This window comes from Macaca thibetana, chromosome 15 (assembly GCF_024542745.1).
Source record: "Macaca thibetana thibetana isolate TM-01 chromosome 15, ASM2454274v1, whole genome shotgun sequence".
NCBI classification, from domain to species: Eukaryota; Metazoa; Chordata; class Mammalia; order Primates; family Cercopithecidae; genus Macaca; species Macaca thibetana.
Genome location: NC_065592.1, coordinates 104,462,531 through 104,484,450, shown reverse-complemented (window position 1 = coordinate 104,484,450; position 21,920 = coordinate 104,462,531). Strand labels below are relative to the sequence as shown.

At 36.7% G+C, this 21,920-nt stretch overlaps 2 protein-coding genes across 3 annotated transcripts in view; one reads left to right on the top strand and one right to left on the bottom strand.

Annotated features, from left to right (window-relative positions):
* CENPP (centromere protein P) overlaps positions 1-21,920 on the bottom strand; it is a 273,692-nt gene that overhangs the window by 194,846 nt on the left and 56,926 nt on the right. The gene's annotated exons all lie outside the window — the stretch shown is intronic.
* On the top strand, positions 707-21,810 carry OGN (osteoglycin). 2 transcript variants are annotated; one of them, XM_050761560.1, is made up of 7 exons: positions 707-921; positions 2,014-2,181; positions 4,243-4,336; positions 12,863-13,021; positions 15,681-15,883; positions 19,429-19,524; positions 19,929-21,810. In XM_050761560.1, exons 1-7 carry the CDS (start codon positions 742-744, stop codon positions 20,097-20,099), a joined length of 1,071 nt encoding a protein of 356 aa, XP_050617517.1. In that variant the 5' UTR covers positions 707-741; the 3' UTR covers positions 20,100-21,810. The 2 variants fall into 2 exon arrangements, with proteins under 2 accessions (XP_050617517.1, XP_050617516.1); XM_050761559.1 differs by having other exon boundaries at positions 757-921; positions 1,933-2,181.

Here is a 21,920-nt window from a genome sequence, read left to right as displayed (position 1 = left end):
TAGAAAACAAATTGGTATTCTTTCATTTTCTATTTTAATAAAATATATATCCATATTTGTTAAATTTTTAGATTAAAGAAGAAAATGTTAATTTGATTGTTAAAAGCACCAAGGAGGAACTTTTTAAAAGTGACTCTTTAAAAACATCTTCAGAGTTGCTTGTATGGTATCTACAATGCCACTTTAACTTTTAAAACCCAATTTCAATATTAAAGTAATTTTATAAAGTTTCTTTCATTCAGCAAACAAAAGTATCTTTTACTATCAACCTCAAAAACTATAAATTGAATTTACTTTTAAAAAGCTAATTTTTATGGATCAGTTTTTCTTATATGTAACTAAAATAAAGGGGAGAAAAACCCCAAATGACAAAACTATAAAATAATTTGTCTTAAAACTAATTTTTACACTGGAAATTTCTTGGCTATACATTAATTACGGTATTAGGGCAGTATTTTTAATTCTCATAAGATTAACAACATGGACTATGTTTTCATTTGGTGTTCTATTTCATTCAAAAAGCAGATGTTAAATCTCCTGGGAAATCACCAAAATGAAAAGGAAGACTTTATATCATTTTCATAAACTAATATTCACCAAAACACGAATGTTTATTACACAATAATAAAATGACACAAGTTTAGAGTCAATTAGTTGAAGCGGACTGAGTGTAGCAGTTACAACAAATATCTTAAGCACAGTTCTCTAGTACAACACACTGCATTTCACCCTAGAGAAAGAATGCTGGCAAAGATCTCTATCACATGGAAACTGTTCTTAAAGCTGCTGGGCCCTGAAATTTTACTCAGCAGTTTGAAATCAAGCCATAGCTTTTCTCATTCACCCTCCTACTTGGGGCTAATGCACAGACATGAACATCTATTGAGGAAAACCACAAAAAACTTCAAAACAGCTACAACGGTAGGCTTACTTTTCATATATTATTTTAAATATTGTTTGTTAAAGTGTGACTCAACTAATAGGCTTAAAAATGTAAAGGCCATCTCTGGTTTAAGTTTCAGTTACCTCAAACAATTAATTTTTAACAAGTACTTATGTATATCATCGCATAACTTTAACATCCACGCAGGCAAGAATAGGGTGCTGCAAAAGTCACAAATCCATTTTATTCTTCATTTTCAACCTCTGGATTTTTGACAAACTGGCATCTATAATGCAGCATCAGCAACTCTGAGTGATTCTGTTTGAAGTTACTTAAGAAAAAGTCTGAAATGTGCACCCACCAGAGAAAATCCGTTGATGAGCCTAAAGGAATCTTTTCTATTACATTCCTCAAAGTTCTTTGATTAAAGTTCGGTATTTCCTCCAGCCTGCAATACTATTCTTTCAGTTTTCATAGTTTAAATTAAAAATACAATACTATTAACTAAAAATTGTGATCACCTATTAAAATTACAAAACCAAGAAAATTTAAAATGTATGGCTTTTCCTATATTCTGTACCACCTAAAGGTGTTAATGACTATTTTTCATAATGTTAAATTTAAGTTTTAAAACTTTTCTTGGAACTTGTTTCTGTTCATACCAATACAAATCAAGAGTTCTTATAAAGTAGCTAAGTTGAAATATGATATTTTTAACTCACATGAGACAGGATCTTGGGACTTCATTTTAACTATTTATACTACAGGTATCCTAAGAATATTTCAATTAAATATTAGTATGTCTGTTGAAGGCACTTAATTAAGAAACTTAAAATTAACAATCTTTCTTGAATTTCTGATAGAGAAGAAATAAAACTATTTTCCGAAACTATTTTTCAGAATGCTCACTGATATGTAAAAACTGCTGGCATCTAATTAAAGATCACTAAGGGTTAAATACTGTTCTCTGGCCCTTACTGCGCACACCCTGCCAAAACATCCTCTAAGCTTTTAAATATTGCTTCGATGGTCTGAATTTTTATTTCCAGGGAAAAAGAGAGTTTTGTCCCACAGTCAGCAGGCCACTAGTTTATTAACTTCCAGTCACCTTGATTTTTGCTAAAATGAAGACTCTGCAGTCTACACTTCTCCTGTTACTGTTTGTGCCTCTGATAAAGCCAGCACCACCAACTCAGCAGGACTCACGCATTATCTATGATTATGGAACAGATAATTTTGAAGAATCCATATTTAGCCAAGATTATGAGGATAAATACCTGGATGGAAAAAATATTAAGGTACTTTATTTCTACTCTAAATTTAGCTTCTAAAATACTGCCCATTTAAATGCATGTTTTTGTTTTTCCTGAATGTGTCTGATAAGGTAAGGGGAAGGGAAAATCACTTTAAATGATTCAAATGAATTCATAATAATTGTCCCTAAGATTATATTTTTAGAGTATGTATGCTTTTCAAATTAATAAATGGTACCTATGGTAACCAAACATTATCTATAGTAACCAAAAAATAAAACTTAAAGAAAACTAGACTTTAAGATGGTCTCTGACCAGTTGTAATTTATATATTAAGTAATATTACACAATGCCCTATATTTGCAACGTTGTGTTGCCTTCAAAAATAAATTAGCAGAAATGTGTATATGGAGAAATAAAGATGAATTATCAGCTTAAGGTTATTATTATAGAAAACAATTTTAAGAAAATAAATAAAAGAGTACTGGTTATTTTGGTATCAATAGCATTCCACAATAATTTATATATGCCATCTACATACAGTACCAAAAACTGAAAACCTACTCGATATAGGACTTTCTTTTTAAATCAGTTTTAACAGTTTAGACCCTCTATCAATTTGTACCAAGTAACTGTAACTGTCATTGAGTTAACACTGCAGGGGTGACGTTATACCCCATCATTCATTCTCCACCTTTATGGACAAAGTAATTACTTGTGGTTTTCTTGACACACAGAAATGAATGCTGGATAAGGAAAAAGTTAATACAGCACATTAGTATCTGTTGCCCACTATGTATGACACATACACATATACACTGGAAAATGAGAAATTCAGCCAAATATATAACAATACTGATTGTTTCAGAAGTTCTTCTCCACTATAAATTGGATGATAAAGACTGTAACATTGACCAGTTACAACTGCTACTTTCTCTTTTCTTTTTTTGCAGGGGTACACGATGAGCAAATGTTAACACCACAGTTTCTTTCTTTCAGTTAATGCTTTTAATATGATAGCATTATTTTTGCCCATCACTAAGACACAAAGGATAGGTATTACTAATTATAGCTTCAAGTTAAAGAAAAAAAAAAGCCCATCATAACATAGGCTACTGGCTCACTTGGATGATTTGAATCTATTAAAAACACTTTGAAGATTCCCTGATCCCCAAAGAGTTTAGAGATGATTTTTCTCTCTGATTCTTCTCTTTACAGGGCTTTAGAAGTTTCTTTATCTTACTATAAATGCAGGATTTAAGATATTTGTGGAGTGGAGTAGAATCCAACAGGACTTGATGTGCAAACACAGAGTAGAGGGAAGAAGTTCAACCACCTCACAAATGGGAGAATGAAGGTGAAGGGCAGAGTCAGGAGTCAAGACCAAGACTAAAATGGAACATGCTTACAAAGGACAGAAAGAATAGGACACCACATAATACACTGTAATCCAATGGCAGAAAACGTACTCTCCAACAATAGGAAAGAGAGGATTTAAATTATATCTACTCCAATTTCCCCAGAATTAAAGGCCTACACCATTAGGTGTTAAGGGTAGATAAGGTAAGCTGGAATAAAAGGGCTCCAAGAGCCAGGGCTTAATGGAGGGATATAGGTAATTAAAGGGTCACCCCAAGAAGAGACCTAAAGACCTTAATCAGTAGTTTATACTTGTGACATGGCTAGAGCTCTAGTCTTGCTCAAAATGGTAGAATCTGAATGAGAAACTCAGTTCAGACAAGACCCTTGAGGAATAGTTTCACTTCAGAAAAACTTTCATTCCAATTCAGGGAATTCTCACCCAGCTTTCATTTGGAATTTCAATAAGTTCAATATTTATTAAGCACTGAGTATAGCTACTGGAGATATAAAAACAAAAACACCCAGTTCTTTTACTCAAGGAGCTCATAGTCTAGAATAAAAACAAGCTAAAAAATATTTACACTGTAATTTAATAAATGATAAAATGGAAATATGTATGAAAGCCTAATGGAGCACAAAAGAAATGCCACTAATTGTAACTACGAGAAGGTGCCTGTGATCCCTCGGTTTTACAGTAACACAGACTTAATCAAGCTAGGTAACAAACTTTTATTTTTCCAATAGGAAAAAGAAACTGTGATAATACCCAATGAGAAAAGTCTTCAATTACAAAAAGATGAGGCAATAACACCATTACCTCCCAGGAAAGAAAATGATGGTAAGTATCATCTAAATATTTTTCAAATGGATCCTTTATAAATAGCTATAATGGACTTTATTCCTTGTGGTAATCAAAAACTGACTCAAGATACAGTAAATACAAACAGTGGAATTTTGTTTCCAATGATAAAGTCAAACAGGTGTACTGGGAGTGCACACCATTTGCCATCCCACATTGTAAGTGACAAATGTGGAATGAGAACTTTTGAGAACAACCAAAGCTTAGCCTCCACAAAGTGTGGTTTCTGTCCATATAAAATCTATTCAAGAAATACTTAAACAAGGATTATTTGCCAAATACAATGTACAGCCTCAGTATACGGTAAATATAATTACTGCCTTTAAGAAACTCACAGAACAGAAACATACATATACTTCAATAATTATCACATACATTTCAATTACAACAATAGAAAACTTGTCATGAAATAACAAATTACAAGTCCTACTTAATAATTCCTGTGTATTGGTTTACTCTTACTCTATCACGGAACGTTATTTCACATGAAAACATGACAAAAACCACATATTAATTTCTATATTGCTACAATAAAATGAAAATGAACCATAACAGAAAATAAAGCTTAAAAAACGAGAAGTATGATAGTAAAAATAGATTTGAATAAATTTAAAGACATCCCAGGCTGGGCGTGGTGGCTCTCGCCTGTAATCCCAGTACTTTGGGAGGCTGAGGTGGGTGGATCACGAGGTCAGGAGTTCAAGACCAGTCTGGTCAAGATGGTGAAACACTGTCTCTACTAAAAATACAAAAAATTAGCCAGGCGTGGTGGCGGGTGCCTGTAATCCCAGCTCCTCGGGAAGTTGAGGCAGAGAATTGCTTGAACCCGGGAGGCGGAGGTTGCGGTGAGCTAAGGTCGCACCACTGTACTCCAGCCTGGGCGACAGAGCGAGACTCCGTCTCAAAAAAACAAAAAAACAAAACAAAACAAACAAAAAACAAAAGACAGCCCTTCTTCTTGGATAGAATGACTCAAAATCAAAAAGATGTCAGTTCTTTCTAAATTTATAAATGTTAAACAATCCAACTAAAATTACCAATAAATTTTTTTATGAAGCTGGAAAAACGGATTCTAGAATTCATATGGAACAACATATAACAAATAGCAAGGGAAACAGTGAACAATGACAAGTATATGTAGGAATCAGATGTATTACACATTAAAATATATTATAAAACTCTATACTTTAAAAAGTGTGATACTGGTATATGAATAGACAAAAAGATCAATGAAATAGAATAGAAAGTCCAGAAACAGACAAAAATACACTTGAAAATTCAGTACATACTAAAGGTACCAACCCAAATCACTGAAGCAAAAATGGTATTTTAAAAAAATGGTGCTGGGAGAAAAAGCCATTTGAAGAGGGGTCCATTTAGATCCATACCTTACACAAAAATAAACTCCAAATAGATTAGCAATCTGAATGTATAAAATGAAACCATACAAGTACTAGAAAATAATCTGGGTGCAGGGCGCCTCAAAATCCAGAGACAACAATAGAAAAGAACAATAAATTTGACCCTACAAATACCTGTGACAAAGTCAAAGGCAACTAAAAACTGTGAAAAATATTTGCAACATATACTACAGATAAATAGTATAACTAAAGAGCTAACAGATAATATAACTAAAAATAAAGAGCTAGTATCTCTAATTTTATAAAGCACTCTTAAAAATCAAAGAAAAGAGATTAACCAAAAATCCACTGGAAAAATGACAATTCACAAGATAATTTAAACGATTTGACCCAAATAAATGTTCAATCTCACACAGAGACATACAAATTAAAATTACATTGAGATACCATTTTTAACCTACCTGATTGAAAAAACTGACGTATGACAACACATTAATATATTCCATGAGCAAGGCTCTGGGGTAAGACACTCATACACGACAGCAGGAAGGCAAATCAGCACAATGCTTTTGGACAGGAACTTGGCAATATCCAACAAAATAAAAAATGCATTTACTTTTTGACATAAGAACCAACTTTGAGGCCGGGCGCGGTGGCTCAAGCCTGTAATCCCAGCACTTTGGGAGGCCGAGACGGGCGGATCACGAGGTCAGGAGATCGAGACCATCCTGGCTAACACGGTGAAACCCCGTCTCTACTTAAAAAATACAAAAAAAGCTAGCCGGGTGAGGCGGCGGGCGCCTGTAGTCCCAGCTACTCGGGAGGCTGAGGCAGGAGAATGATGTAAACCCGGGAGGCGGAGCTTGCAGTGAGCTGAGATCCGGCCACTGCACTCCAGCCTGGGCGACAGAGCGAGACTCCGTCTCAAAAAAAAAAAAAAAAAAAAAAAAAAGAAAGAACCAACTTTGAGTGTTTATTTTTTGAGACAGAGTCTCACTCTCAGGCTAGTGTACAGCATTATGATCTCGGCTCACGGCAACCTCTGCCATTTGGGCTCAAGCGATTCTCCTGCCTCAGCCTCCCAAGTAGCTGAGATTACAGGCATGTGCATGCCAGATTAATTTTTATATTTTTAGTAGAGACAGGTTTCATCATGTTGGTCAGGCTGATCTTGAACTCCTGACCTCAAGTGATCCTCCTGCCTTGGCCTCCCAAAGTGCTGGTATTACAGGCATGAGCCACTGCACCTGGCCAACTTTGAGAAATTTATCTTGATGATATACTCCAAAATAAAATACAAATGCAAAATCACTAAAGCATTGCATGCAACTGCAAAATATCAGAAATAATTTAACTGCCCAAATACTGAAGAGTAGTTGAATAAACAAGGGTAAATCCAACAGAAGAGAATACTATGCAGTTGTAAAAATGAATGAGGAAGATCTCTAAGAATTAACATGGAGTGATTTCCAGGATACACTATGTGAAAAAAAAAACAAAGTGTAAAAGAATATCTATAATATGTCGTCTTTCATGTAAGAAAGAAAAGGATATAAGAAAACATATATGTATCTGCTTATTTCTGTGAAAATAAATACAGGCTAAAAAGAAATTGGGGGAGAGGGGATGGCAGTTCTCTGCATATACACTTTTTAATGTAGATTTAATTTTTAGAACAATGCTGTTTCGTACAGTCAAAAAACCAAATACATATATAAATGAAATCAACAAGAATAAGGTAAAAAGAACCCAAACTGGAATACAAACATACAAACATAAACTTAATTATATTTCAAATTAATAACACACCAAAGGAGGAAAAAACTCTAAGTAACTGTTAAACACAGCATTTTGCCTATATACCTTCAGGCTAAGGACAAAAAAGAACTACAAACAAATACGAAGCTCCAGTGAGTAGGTTTGCTATGCACAGTGTTACGACTTAGCAATATTGGAACTACTTAATGAGTGTGCCAGAACTAAGTAAATATATTGTAAATAATGAGAGCCAGGTTCCTCACTGTCAGGGAAACATTACAAATATGGAAAGGCAGAAGGCTAGAAAGAACGCTGTGGAGTCGGTTTGGAATAGAAGATACTAGTATTAACTCGGGGTTTGCATATATAAAGAGATACAGAAATATAGAAATGTTTATCTGTTTATCTCTATGTGTGTATATGTATACACATTAGTATATGTTATACATATGCATGTATATTGTATATGTTTCTATCCATATATGTTGCATGTATGTGTATTATCTATGGAGAAAGAGACAAATAAACACACACATTTATTTCCTAGCTGTCTCTGCTGAAAGAGCCTAGAAGCAACATTGATCTCAATGGCAATGAGCACACTCAGCACCTACATCTTGGTTTCTAATACCATTCTCCACTAAAAGACACCAATGGTGGCCGGGTGTGATAGCTCATGCCTGTAATATCAGCACTTTGGGAGGCCGAGGCAGGTGGATCACCTGAAGTCAGGAGTTTGAGACAAGCCTGGCCAACATGGTGGAACCCCGTCTCTACTAAAAATACAACAACAAAAAAAAATTAGCTGGGCATGGTGGTACACGTCTGTAATCTCAGCTACTTGGGAGGCTGAGGTAGGAGCATCACTTGAACTCAACAGGCAGAGTTGCAGTGAGACGAGACTGCGCCACTGCACTCCAGCCTGGGTGACAGAGCAAAACTCTGTCTCAAAAACAAATGAACAAACCAAAAAAAAAACCCCAATGCTTTCTGAAGAGATAGCTGATTTCAGGGTTGGGCAGGAAAAATGCAAGGTTAGTTTGGGACATCTTGCTATTTTAGAAAATAAGGAAGTTCTCAAAGAATAATGAGGGAATTTTTTTTTTTTTTTTTTTTTTTTTTTTTTTTTGAGACAGGGTCTTGCTCTGTTACCCAGGCTGAAGTACAGTGGCATGATCATGGCTCACTGCAGTCTTGACCTCCCAGGCTCCAGCAATCCTCCTGCCTCAGCCTCCCAAGTAGCTGGGACTACAGGCACGTGCCACCACACTGGCTCATTTTTGTATTTTTTGTAGAGATGAGGTTTCACCATGTTGCCCAGGTTGGTCTCAAACTTCTAGACTCAAATGATCTGCCCGCCTCAGCCTCCAAAAGTGCCGAGATTACACACCTGAGACACTGCACCCAGCCTCCCGACAAAATGTTTTTAAATCCATCAAAACATATGAAAGAAATAGATATAAAAGATGTTTATTGGAAGGCGAAGGCAAGAGGACTGCTTGACCTCAGGAGTTTGAGACCAGCTTGGGCAACATAGTGACACCATGTCTCTACAAAAATTTTAACCAAGAAAAAGCCAGGTGTGGTGGCACAAACCTGTAGTCCCAGTTACTTGAGAGGCTGAGGCAGGAGGATCACTTGAGCCCAGGAGGTCAAGGTTTGCAGTGAACCATGATCATGCAACTGCACTCCACCCTGGGTGACTGCGTGAGATCTTGTCTCAAAAAAAAAAAAAAAAAAAAAAGTATGTAAGATCTGTACACTGAAATCTAGATAATGCTAAGAGAAATTAAGGAAGAACTACATATGAGGAGAAATGTATTATGTTCAAGGTCTGGAAGACTCAATATCATTAAGATGTCAGTTTTCCCCAAATTTAGAAATTCAACACAATCCCAATCAAAATCCTAATAGGTTTTTTTGTTTGTTTAATTAACAAACTGATTCTAAAATATATCTAAAAATATAAAGGATAGGCCGGGCGCGGTGGCTCACGCCTGTAATCCCAGCACTTTGGGAGGCCGAGGCAGGCGGATCACAAGGTCAGGAGATCGAGACCACGGTGAAACCCCGTCTCTACTAAAAATACAAAAAAATGAGCCGGGCGCAGTGGCGGGTGCCTGTAGTCCCAGCTACTCGGGAGGCTGGGGCAGGAGAATGGCGTGAACCCAGGAGGCGGAGCTTGCAGTGAGCCAGGATCGCGCCACTGCACTCCAGCTTGGGCGACAGAGCAAGACTCCGTCTCAAAAAAAAAAAAAAAAAATATATATATATATATATATAGGACCTAGAATAGTCTAAACCACATTGAAGAAGAAGGAAGTTGCAGGATTTATACTAACAAGACTATTATAAAGGTACAGGAATCAAGACACTGCAGTATTGGCATAAAAATGTTGAAGTGGATCAACAGAACAAAATAGAATCCAGAAACAGGCTAGCATGAAGTAACCAACTAGTTCTTGACAATGTGACAACACAATTCAATGGGGAAAGAATAATCTTTTTCAAAAATGGTGCTGAAAGAACCAGACAACTATAGGAAAATGTTTCAAAAAAGAATCTTAACCCTTCCTGGCACCATATATAAAAATTAGCCCAAAGTATACCGCATACCTAAAGGTAAAGATCTTAAGCTATACAACTTCTAGAATAAAATAAAGTGTCAAATCTTGGTGGTCGGCAAACATTTCCTAAATACAACACAGAAACCATGAATTATAAAGGAACCAACTGTTCTTCATTGAAATTTAAAATGTTTCATTTCCAAAAGGAAAACTAGTAAGAGGAAAAAAAAAAAAAAAGATAAGTCATCAAAGAAAATATATGGATGCCAAACAAGGACATGAAAAGATGTTAACACCATTAGTTATCAGAGAATGCAAATTAAAACACAATGAGATACTATAACATGCCCTACATTTCAACTGCTAAAATTAAAAAGCCAGACCATACCAAATTTTGGCAAGGATGTGGAGCAGCTGGAACTCTCATATGCTGCTGGTAGGAATGTAAAATGGCACAGTCCTTTGGAAAATAATTTGACACTTTCTTCAAAAGATAAAACATACATTTATAATAAGACCCAGTCATTCCACTCCTTAGGTACTTACCCAAGAGAAATGAAAGCATAAGTCCACACAAACTTACACATAAATTTCTTTGAAATAGTGAAAACCTGGAAACAACCCAATGTCCATAGGAAATGACCATGTAAATTGTATATACTGAGACAATTGAATACTACTGAGTAATAAAGAAGAATGAACTACTGATACAGATTGAAACTCAAAATAATAATGCAGAGTGAAAGAAGCCAGAAAAGCGAGTAGATACTACATGATTCTTTTACTATAAAATTCTCTTAAATGCAAACTAATGTATACTGACCAAAAGCAGGTCAGTCATTGTTCGAGGATAAGAGTGGGAGGGAGAGATTACCAAAGGGCAGGAGAAAACTTTTTGGAGTGACAGTTATGTTAATTAACTCACTTGTAGTGAAGGTTTCATGGGGGTATACATATGTAAAAATCGTATATTTTGTACAATTTAAATACATGCAATCAATTGTAAGTCAACTAACCACAAAAAGCTGTAGCAGGAAAAAAAGCTTGAAAGGGCACTCACTGCCTAATCTGTGACGATTTGATTATTAAAATAAACATGGATTATGACTCATGGGACACAATGCATGTTGAAATGAAAATATCAATTAAAATTTCAAAAAATAGGCTGGGCGTGGTGGCTCACACCTATAATCCTAGCACTTTGGGAGGCTGAGGCAGGTAGATCACCTGAGGTCAGGAGTTCTAAACTAGCCTGGCCAACATGGTGAAACCCAGTCTCTACTAAAAATACAAAAAAATTAGCTGGGCATGATGGCACATGCCTGTAATCCCAGATACTTGGGAGGCTCCTGCTTGAACCCAGGAGGCGGAGACTGCAGTGAGCCAAGATCACGCCACTGTACTCCAGCCTGGGTGATGGAGCAAGACTTCGTCTAGAAAAAAATAAAAAAATTCAAAAAATAAAATTTGGCATGTTTATTTAATATATTTAAAATATATCAAAACAGGTCAGGTGTGGTGGCTCACGTCTGTAATCCTAGCACTTCGGGAGACAGAGGCAGGCAGATCACTTGAGGTAATGTTTGAGACCAGCCTGGCCAACATGGTGAAAACTTGTCTATATTAAAAATTCAAAAAAATAAAAAAAAATAGCCATGTGTGGTGGCATACGCCAGTAATCCCAGCTACTCAGGAGCTGAGGCAGAAGAATTGCTTGAACTGGGGAGGTGGAGGTTGCAGTGAGCCAAGATCACACCACTACACTCCAGCCTGAGCAACAGGGCAAGACTCTGTCTCAAAAATATGTAATTAAATAAATAATAAAATATATCAAAATATATAAAACAAGTTCATATTGATATAAAAAAATAAGAAGAGAGTGCCAACTAACAAATATAGAAGGAATGATGGAATTAGACAATCACTATTTGGTTACTCACAAATGATTCAGGTAAGAATCATCAATGGATGCTAAAACTAGCATATGAAAGTACAATGTCACACTAGACATTTAGATTCTCAAAGTACTTCTCCAGAATTACTTATTAGTTATGAAGTGAAAAAATATTAACTTTACTCAGTGGGCAACACGGCACAAACTACTTGAAACAAGTGACCAAAGATATTATCAGGAATGGGATAAACAGATATCATGTGCTTTTGGACACACAGCACTGAGGATCCATGGTACTCCTGCCAAAAATGAGAAACCTCTGTCAACTGAAAGGCATTCTGCAGAATAAATGCCCTGAAAAATAAAACTAAAGAAAAAAAAAAAGCTCTACACTTTTCAAAAACAGAAAAAGGTATAAAAAACAAAGATTAAGAAATGTTCCAAGAGGCATGACAAGTAAAGTAATAAATGACTTGGGGTGCTAAGGGATCCAAACAGTGCCTACGATTACTCTAATTTTCAAGTTAATGGTTTCCTTATTTAACTAGTGGTTACTAAAATCTAGCTACTGTCACCAGTCTGAAATATGTTTCTCACACATCAAACTTAATAAATCAAGCTTATGTTTACCTCAACTCCCGCTTTGTAAATTTTTTTGGTTTTCAAATAAGGAAATGTAACTGTCAATCAATTCAACAATTAAGCAATTACCAGTAAAACAAAATAAAAAGAGATTCTCAAACACTATTCTGGTGAATTATCAAGACAACATAGGTAACGAGTTACCATGACTATCTTTCTTATGATTCTGTAAAACATCTCTTCAAATTAGTAATAGCATTCATAATAGCAATAATTTTACTACTAGAGGCGAAATATTTTCAAACTATCGTTCATATTTTTATGATTTTATTTCCCAATTTAGAAATGCCCACGTGTCTGCTGTGTGTTTGTTTAAGTGGCTCTGTATACTGTGAAGAAGTTGACATTGATACTGTACCACCCTTGCCAAAGGAATCAGCCTATCTTTACGCACGATTCAACAAAATTAAAAAGCTGACTGCCAAAGATTTTGCAGACATACGTAAGTTAAACTGAAATATGATTATTAGTATTTAACTCATATAAATACAAGTTTCTATATAGTTGCTGCCTATCACACATAGGTTTGTCACCTGGAGTATATAAATATCAAACATGTTTCACAAAAGTCCATTCATTTGTTGGTGAATCATCTTTCCACTTAGACAGACCCTGTGATCTTTGTTTACTGGCGACCTCACTGTCTATGACGACAGCCCATCTAACACATGGGCAACTATATCTTCTCAACTCCAATACTTCAAGATCCGTTGCTCTGACACTGAGCAACACCAATATAACTGGGATGCTTTTCCAACCACAATGTTTTATTTTCTACCTGCACTAAAAAAAACACAGAAACCGCTTTTTCTTACTTTAATGGTTCTTAAACCTGGCTGCATATTAAAAATATCTTGGGAAGTGTTTTTTTTTTTTTCTTGCCCCACCCCGAGATGGAGTCTTGCTCTGTCACCCAGGCTGGAGTGCAGTGGCGTGATCTTGGCTCACTGCAACCTCTGTCTCCCAGGTTTAAGTGGTTCTCCTGTCTCAGTCTCTCGAGTAGCTGAGGTGCGTGCCACCACACCTGGCTAATATTTGTATTTTTAGTAGACATGGGGTTTCACCATGTTGGCCAGGCTGGTCTCAAACTCCTGACTTTGTGATCCACCCGCCTAGGCCTCCCAAAGTGCTGGGATTACAGGCATGAGCCACTGCGCCCGGCAGGGAAGTATTTTTTAAATACTGATACTAGGTCCTACTTCCCAGGGGTTGTAATTCAGATCTGGGGTAGGGCCCAGGCAACATCATTAAAAACAAACTCCTTGGATGATTCTAATATGGAAATAGTGTTGAGAACAGTGGAATTTAATTCCTTACCAGGTCATTATCAATCTTGAACTTCTAGCAAACCTTAACTCAATTAGAGTGTTGCCATAAGCACACCAGAATGCTCCATTTCTGCGGCACCAAATCCCAGTCCTAGATCACTAATTTCTTGTCAGTTTTCTAGACTCCTAATATCGTCGTCAAGAGTTCTGAAAAAAATCACACCAAGAAATGCATACTGGCCCCACTATACATTTATGAGATTAACCGTAACCAGAGTCATGCTGCCGCTGATAGCTCCCGAATGTGGACTGAAGTATAGTTGATCCTTGTTATTTGTGGATTCTGTATTTGTGAATACCCACTTGCTAAAATTTATTTATAATCCCAAAATTAATACACATGGTGCTTTCATGGTCATTCTCAGACACGCTCAGAGTGGCAAAAAATTTGAATTACTTGACATGCACATTCCCATCTGAGGCTGAACAAGGTAACACTGTCTTCTGTTCCGGTTTTCATACTGTAAATAAATGTTCCGGTTTTCATACTGTAAATAAATAGACCGTTCACAGTCTATTTAATGACATGTTTTTCACATTTTTGTGCTTTGTGTTTATGATTTTGCTGTTTATTGAGTTTTGTTTTTTTGGGAGGTGTTTTTGTTTGAGACAGGGTCTCGCTCTGTCGCCCAGGCTGGAGTGCAGGGGTGTGATCTCGACTCACTGCAGCCTCTGCCTCCTGGGTTCAAGGGATTCTTGTCCCTCAGCCTCCCGAGTAGCTGAGACTACAGGCATATGCCACCACACCTGGCTAATTTTTTTATTGTACTTTTAATAGAGATGAGGTTGTGCTATGTTTGCCAGGCTGGCCTCGAACTCCTGACCTCAAGTGATCCGCCCACCTTGGCCTGCCAAAGTGCTGGGATTACAGGCATAAGCCACCGCACCTGGCCTGATTTTGCTGTTTAACATGACCCAACACATGGTGCTGAAGTGACGTCTAACATCCCCAAGCACAAAAAGGCTGTAACATGCCTACAGGGAAAATATGTTAGATAAGGTTTGTTCAGGCATATTGAGTTACACTGCAATATTAATGATTCAACAATATATATTAAGCCAAGGGTCCTTAAGCAAAAACACAAAAAGTTATGTACTAATTAGTTGATGGAAATGTGTGACCAGAGGCTCACAGGAACATAACCCTGTATTTCTCCTAGGAATAATGGTTCAGTATTTACACATTCAGCACTTGTGGTAATTGTATAGAACACGATTCCTGTGAATAAGAAACAATTGTATTTCCTAATTATCCCAGATATAAGTGATGCACACGCAAGTACACACACACACACACACACACACTGAATTTCTCTCTCAATCTGTGTCACTTTAACAAATCAGGGAACATCTTTGTCTTTGTTGTTGTTAAGCGATAAGGCATAGAGAGATTAAGATTAAGATAACATACTCAGAATCACAATGCAACATGCCAACAAAAAAATCAAAAAATATTACATGATTCCAACCAAATGTAATACTTACTTTCCATGATTTGAAATAAGAATTTCTTTCAAACTGCCTGACCATCCTGAGGAATTTGAACAGAGAAAGATGAAAAGACTCGATTAACTTTAAGATCACTTTCAAACCTGAGATTCTAGGACTACAGTCAGAAAGTGCATCAATTTCAGGCACAAAGAGGTGTTCAGTGATCTACCAGGCACTAAAAATGAAAGATGCTTGAGTGATCTGTTAAACAAATGCTTTTCTTCAGTCCATACAATAAGAATTTTAGTTATTTAGTTGTTTTTTGTATATTTTTCCCTCTAGCTAACTTAAGAAGACTCGATTTTACGGGAAATTTGATAGAAGATATAGAAGACGGTACTTTTTCAAAACTTTCTCTGTTAGAAGAACTTTCACTTGCTGAAAATCAACTACTAAAACTTCCAGTTCTTCCTCCCAAACTCACTTTATTTAATGCAAAATACAACAAAATCAAGAGTAGGGGAATCAAAGCAAATGCATTCAAAGTAAGTATCTTATAGTAAAACTAAGCATAGTATGAGTGACAATATGATAGATAAAAGAGAAGCTTTGGTCTAGAATTGTATTTTGATTACACTTAAAAACTATTTTGATTTAATAAATGAAGACATTATTTACATAATAAATAACCATCCTATTAGGCTCATTCAGCCCAGCTTATACCCATATCTCAGCTAAAATATATAACCTTTATTTTATTTCATGGGACTATTTTGTTTCTCATTTTTTCACTTGTTCACACAGCAAATATTTATTTAGACAGACATGGTTGGCCCCCTCATGGCACTTACAGTCTACAAAAGCTCAAAATGGGACACTCCTGTGTTTCCTTTTCCTCACAATGTCAGCAAATTATAAATACCAGAAAAACATAAAGATCCAAAAGTAAATACTGAATTTAACTTTTAATATTTAAAAATACTAGACTATGAAATTCCATAGGGAGATTTTCCTTTGAATTTCATGATACCATGTAATACAAAATTTTTTATGTAGTAAGAATTAAATACCTTTCTTAATTTAACAATTCAAGGAAATATTATGTAGGAAAAAGGTAAGGTAATCTATTTTGGTTTAGGTAGACAATTTGTCTCAAAATGCATGGTCTACAGAAGTAATCACTTTAGCCCAGGATTTCCATAGCTCTGATGTAATCATTCCCCAGATAAAATGATGATCATGCCACTCCTGGTAACAGACATAACCTCATTCAAAAGGCAAGGTTTCTTGTTTCTAAAGGTAACCTCGGAAAGGACCTAAAACTATCAAATATTCATTATCATAAAGTATATGATAATCACACACAAGTAAATTCTGTCAAAAATGTACAATCTGTTAGAAAGTGTAGAAATAGTCCATTTTTTCATTTTTCATTACAATTAAGGTATCTTTTATCAACTTTAAGGGACATTTTAAAGTTACATCAGAGTTCATCTGATGTTTCTTATAAGGAACTCAGAAGTTAAGGGACTCTTAGGGTACTTTTTAAAAGCAGAAACACCTTTTTTTTTTTTTTTGAGATGGAGTCTTGCTCTGTCGCCCAGGCTGGAGTGCAGTGGTGCGATCTTGGCTTACTGCAACCTCCGCCTCCCAGGTTTGAGCAATTCTCCTGCTTCAGTCTCCCAAGTAGCTGGGAGGCACCACCACACCCGGCTAATTTTTGTACTTTTAGTAGAGATGGGAGTTGGGCCAGGCTGGTCTCAAACTCCTGACCTCAGGTGATCTGCCCACCTCGGCCTCCCAAAGTGCTAGGATTACAGGCATGAGCCATCGTGCCTGGCCTTTTTTTGTTTTAAAGTTGTAATTTGAAAATATTAATTTGAGTTGGTCACTCTTTGAATAACAGACATGTTAAAAACCTATAAAAGCTGATCAGGCCAGGTTCAATGACTCACGCCTGTAATCCCAGCACTTTAGGAGGCTGAGGCAGGCGGATCACTTGAGGTCAGGAGTTCAGGACCAGCCTGGCCAACATGGTGAAACTCTGTCTCTACTAAAAATACAAAAATTACCTAGGCATGGTGGTGGGCACCTGTAATCCCAGCTACTTGGGAGGCTGAGGCACGAGAATCGCTTGAACCTGGGAGGCAGAGGTTGCAGTGAGCTGCTGAGATTGCACCACTGCACTCCAGCCTGGGCCACAAAGCAAGACTCAGTCTCAAAAAAAAAAAGAAAAGGAGTTGATCAACATTTCACAAAAAGAACGTTTGAATATTCTGGGGTTTACACAGGAATTACAGATGGGATTTATGACAACTTGGTATGAAAATAATATACTTGGCCAGGCACAGTGGCTCATGCCTGTAATCCTAGCACTTTGGGTGGCTAAGCCGGGCGGACTGCCTGAGCTCAGGAGTTCGAGACCAGCCTGAGCAACATGGTGAAACTCTGTCTCTACTAAAATACAAAAAATTAGCCGGGTGTGGTGGTGGGCACCTGTAGTCCTAGCTTCTTGGGAGGCTAAGGCAGGAGAATTGCTTGAACCTGGGAGGCGGAGGTTGCAGTGAGCCGAGATCATGCCACTGCACTACAGCCTGGGCAATACAGCGAGACTCCATCTCTAAAAAAAAAGAAAAGAAAATAATAAACTCAGCTGCCCTGTAGTTTTGTTTAATGTCCTAGGCTGCTACAGTCACTAGTAGAATTAGGTTATTCTAACTCATGTAAATGAGACTGACTGGGAAGACCAGAGCTTGATGCCCATATGGTGGAAGGGTAAGATGCTTAAGAAAGTATTAAAATAGCAACACAGAAAAGAATTAGCAAAATCTAGCACAGGATGCATATTGAAGATAAGGTAAAAGAGTAATGTCAGGGGAAATTACAATTATACACAATAATAGGTTACTGATCATGAAGAATAATCCAATATTAAGCCCTTAGGGAAAAAAACCTGCATCAAGCTGCTTACTAAACTGCTTTGGAAAACATCTTGCTAAGCACACACTCTTTTTTTCTTTCTTGAGATGGAGTCTCGTTCTGTGGCCCAGGCTGGAGTGCAGGGGCACAATCTCGGCTCACTGCAACCTCCACCCCCTGGGTTCAAGCAATTCTCCTGCCTCGCTTAGGCCCCCTAGTAGCTGGGATTACAGGCATGCACTACCACACCTGCTTAATTTTTGTATTTTTAGTAGAAATGGGGTTTCGCCATGTTGGCCAGGTTGGTCTCGAACTCCTGACTTCAAGTGATCCGCCCGCATTGGCCTCCCAAAAATTGGGATTACGGGCATGGACCACCACACCTGGCTAAGCACACACATTTCTTTTTTTGTTTGTTTTTGAGACAGGGTCTCACTCTGTCGCCCAGGCTGGAGTGCAGTGGTGCGATCTGGGCTCACTGCAAGCTCCACCTCCCGGGTTCACACCATTCTCCTGCCTCAGCCTCCCTAGGAGCTGGGACTACAGGTGCCTGCCACCACGTCTGGCTAATTTAAAAAATTTTTTTAGGCTGGGCGCAGTGGCTCATGCCTGTGATCCCAGCACTTTGGGAGGCTGAGGCAGGCAGATCACGAGGTCAGGAGATCGAGACCATCCTGGCTAACAAGGTGAAACCCCGTCTCTACTAAAAAAATACAAGCACACACATTTCTAAGGAGTAACCACTTAGCTAGAAATTGGTGGAACTGAGATGGGAAACTCCAGAGGTACAGGAGAGGGTACGGCAGCACCAGGGTCAAAATTCAATCCCACGTAGGGACTCACCTCATTAGCTCCTATCAAGACAAACCCAAAGAGTACCAAAAGTTGGCATTAGAGCTGGATATTCAGATATCAGATGAATGGACAGAAAGGTGGGGTATGTGGCAGAGCTCCACTGGCCATCATAAAGGATCAAAATACACTACACGTGAAGCCAGAAAAAAACCCAAACAAGAAACTACCATATGAACAATTGATACAACTGATGTATTTATATCGATATGCAAGTCTGTATATATAATCACATACTCATATGCACATACATATTGCTTGAATCCTGTGAAAGAATGTACAGAACCTCAATAACACTCACATGAAATTTTCCTTATAGAAACTGAATAACCTCACTTTCCTCTACTTGGACCATAATGCCCTGGAATCCGTGCCTCTTAATTTACCAGAAAGTCTACGTGTAATTCACCTTCAGGTATGATGGTTCCTTTCACAATATCTGACTCTAATTACCTATGAGTCAAAATCCTGTGACTCATTGGGAACCTCACTTATTCACATACAAAGTTTGGTTAGATCACTGTAGTAGTGTGATAGCTGAATGCCTGCCTATCAAAAAGACTAGGCTCATGAAATTTCTTCCCAGAAGTCCAGATTCCATCCAGAGCATAACAAGTAGACCCGCACAGTAGGTGTGAAGTCTGCTCTTGATTGTATTTGTCTCCAGGTGTACATTTGAGTATTTCCTAATTAATCTGACACAAGGATTTGAAGTGAGGGGGCACTCACACCTCTGACTTAGGTTTCCTTTACCCATTATATAGCATATGAAAGGTTGATTTCAGATTTCTGAATAATTTTTTCCTCTTTTTTTTTCAGTTTAACAACATAGCTTCAATTACAGATGACACATTCTGCAAGGCTAATGACACCAGTTACATCCGGGACCGCATTGAAGAGATACGCCTGGAGGGCAATCCAGTTGTCCTGGGAAAGCATCCAAACAGTTTCATTTGCTTAAAAAGATTACCAATAGGGTCATACTTTTAACCTCTATCAGTACAACATATAAACTAAAGTACACATACATTTATAGTCTGTCTCAACAATGTGTAAAGGAACTTAAGTATTGGTTTAATATTAACTTTGTATCCCATTTAGAAGGAATTTGATATTTTAAGCAAGGATGTTAAAACTCTTACATATAAGTAAAAAGTAAGACTGAATGTCTATGTTCAAAACAAAGTAATATGAAAATATTTAAACAGCATTACAAAATCCTAGTTTATACTAGACTACCATTTAAAAATCATGTTTTTATATAAATGCCCAAATTTGAGATGCATTATTCCTATTACTAATGATGTAAGTAAGAGGATAAATCCAAGAAACTTTCAACTCTTTGCCTTTCCTGGCCTTTACTGGATCCCAAAAGCATTTAAGGTACGTGTTCCAGAAACTTTGAAAAGCTAAATGTTTCCCATGATCACTCATTCTTCTTTTATGATTCATACATTATTCCTTATGAAGTAAGAACTCTGTTTTCCTCCTATCAAGGCAGCTATTTTATTAAATTTTCACTTAGTCTGAGAAATAGGGGATAGTCTCATATTTAGGAAAACTTTCCAAATAAAATAAACGTTATTCTCTGATAAAAGCTAATACAGAAATGTTCAAGTTATTTTACTTTCTGGTCACACAGTTAATGTCTTCAGTAAAATATTTTCTCTATCTAAATATTAACATTCTAAGTCTACCAAAAAAAAGTTTTAAAGTCAAGCAGGCCAAAACCAATATGCTTATAAGAAATAACGAAAAGTTCATCCATTTCCGAGAGGGTAACCATAAAGTTCTCTATGGCAAAGTCTTTCAAATATGAGATAACTGCAAAATATTTTCCTTTTATACTATAGAAATGAGAATCTCATCAATAAATTAGTTCAAACATAAGATGAAAACAGAACATTCTGTGGTGCTAGTGCACACTACCTTCCCACCCATACACATCCACGTTCACTGTAACAAAGTGAATATTCACAATAAAGCTTCTGAGTAACTTTCTGATTACTCATGATAAACTGATTACTCATGATAAACCTAGGTCAGATAAACTGATATGACTAACTGCAAGAGTCAAGTATTCTATCGGAGAGTAATAGTTTATGATGACTCAGTGCTGCCAGAGTAAAGTTTCTAAAATAACATTCCTCTCGCTTGTTCCCCACTAAAAGTATTAGTCTACACATTGCACTGAAGTTAAACGCAAAATTATCAGTGTTTTAGAAATATGAGTCTGGACTGTGTAAATAAAAGTACAAACATTATTTCCATCATAAAGTAAGTATTGAAATCAAGTTGTCTCTGTGTGCTATTCCCAGAATACATACTTATTCCTATTTTTAAGCATTTGCTTCTGTTTTTTTTCCCTACCTAGAATGTCAGATGTTTTTCTATTATCTCCCCATTTGTCAGTTCACCTGAAGATAACATTTTTCATTAAAGCATCTGAGATCTAAGACTACAATTATTATTCTAACAATGATTATTAGCTTGTTCACTTATTTTGATAAATAATGATCATAACTATTATACTACTTTCTCATTATTTTGTGTGCATGCCTCATTTCCCTGTGACTTAAACCTCACTGAGAGCGCAAAATGCAGCTTCATACTTTATACTTTCAATTGCCTAGCCCGATAGTGAGCACATTTGAATTGAATATACAATAAATATTGCAAAATAAAATCCATCTAAATAGAAGGGTTCTGTTTTATTTGGAAAAATTGAATCTTTAAACTGTCATAATATTGAATGTCATCTTTCTAGTTTTCAGAAAAATAATGTATTCTTATATTATTTTTATGATAAAA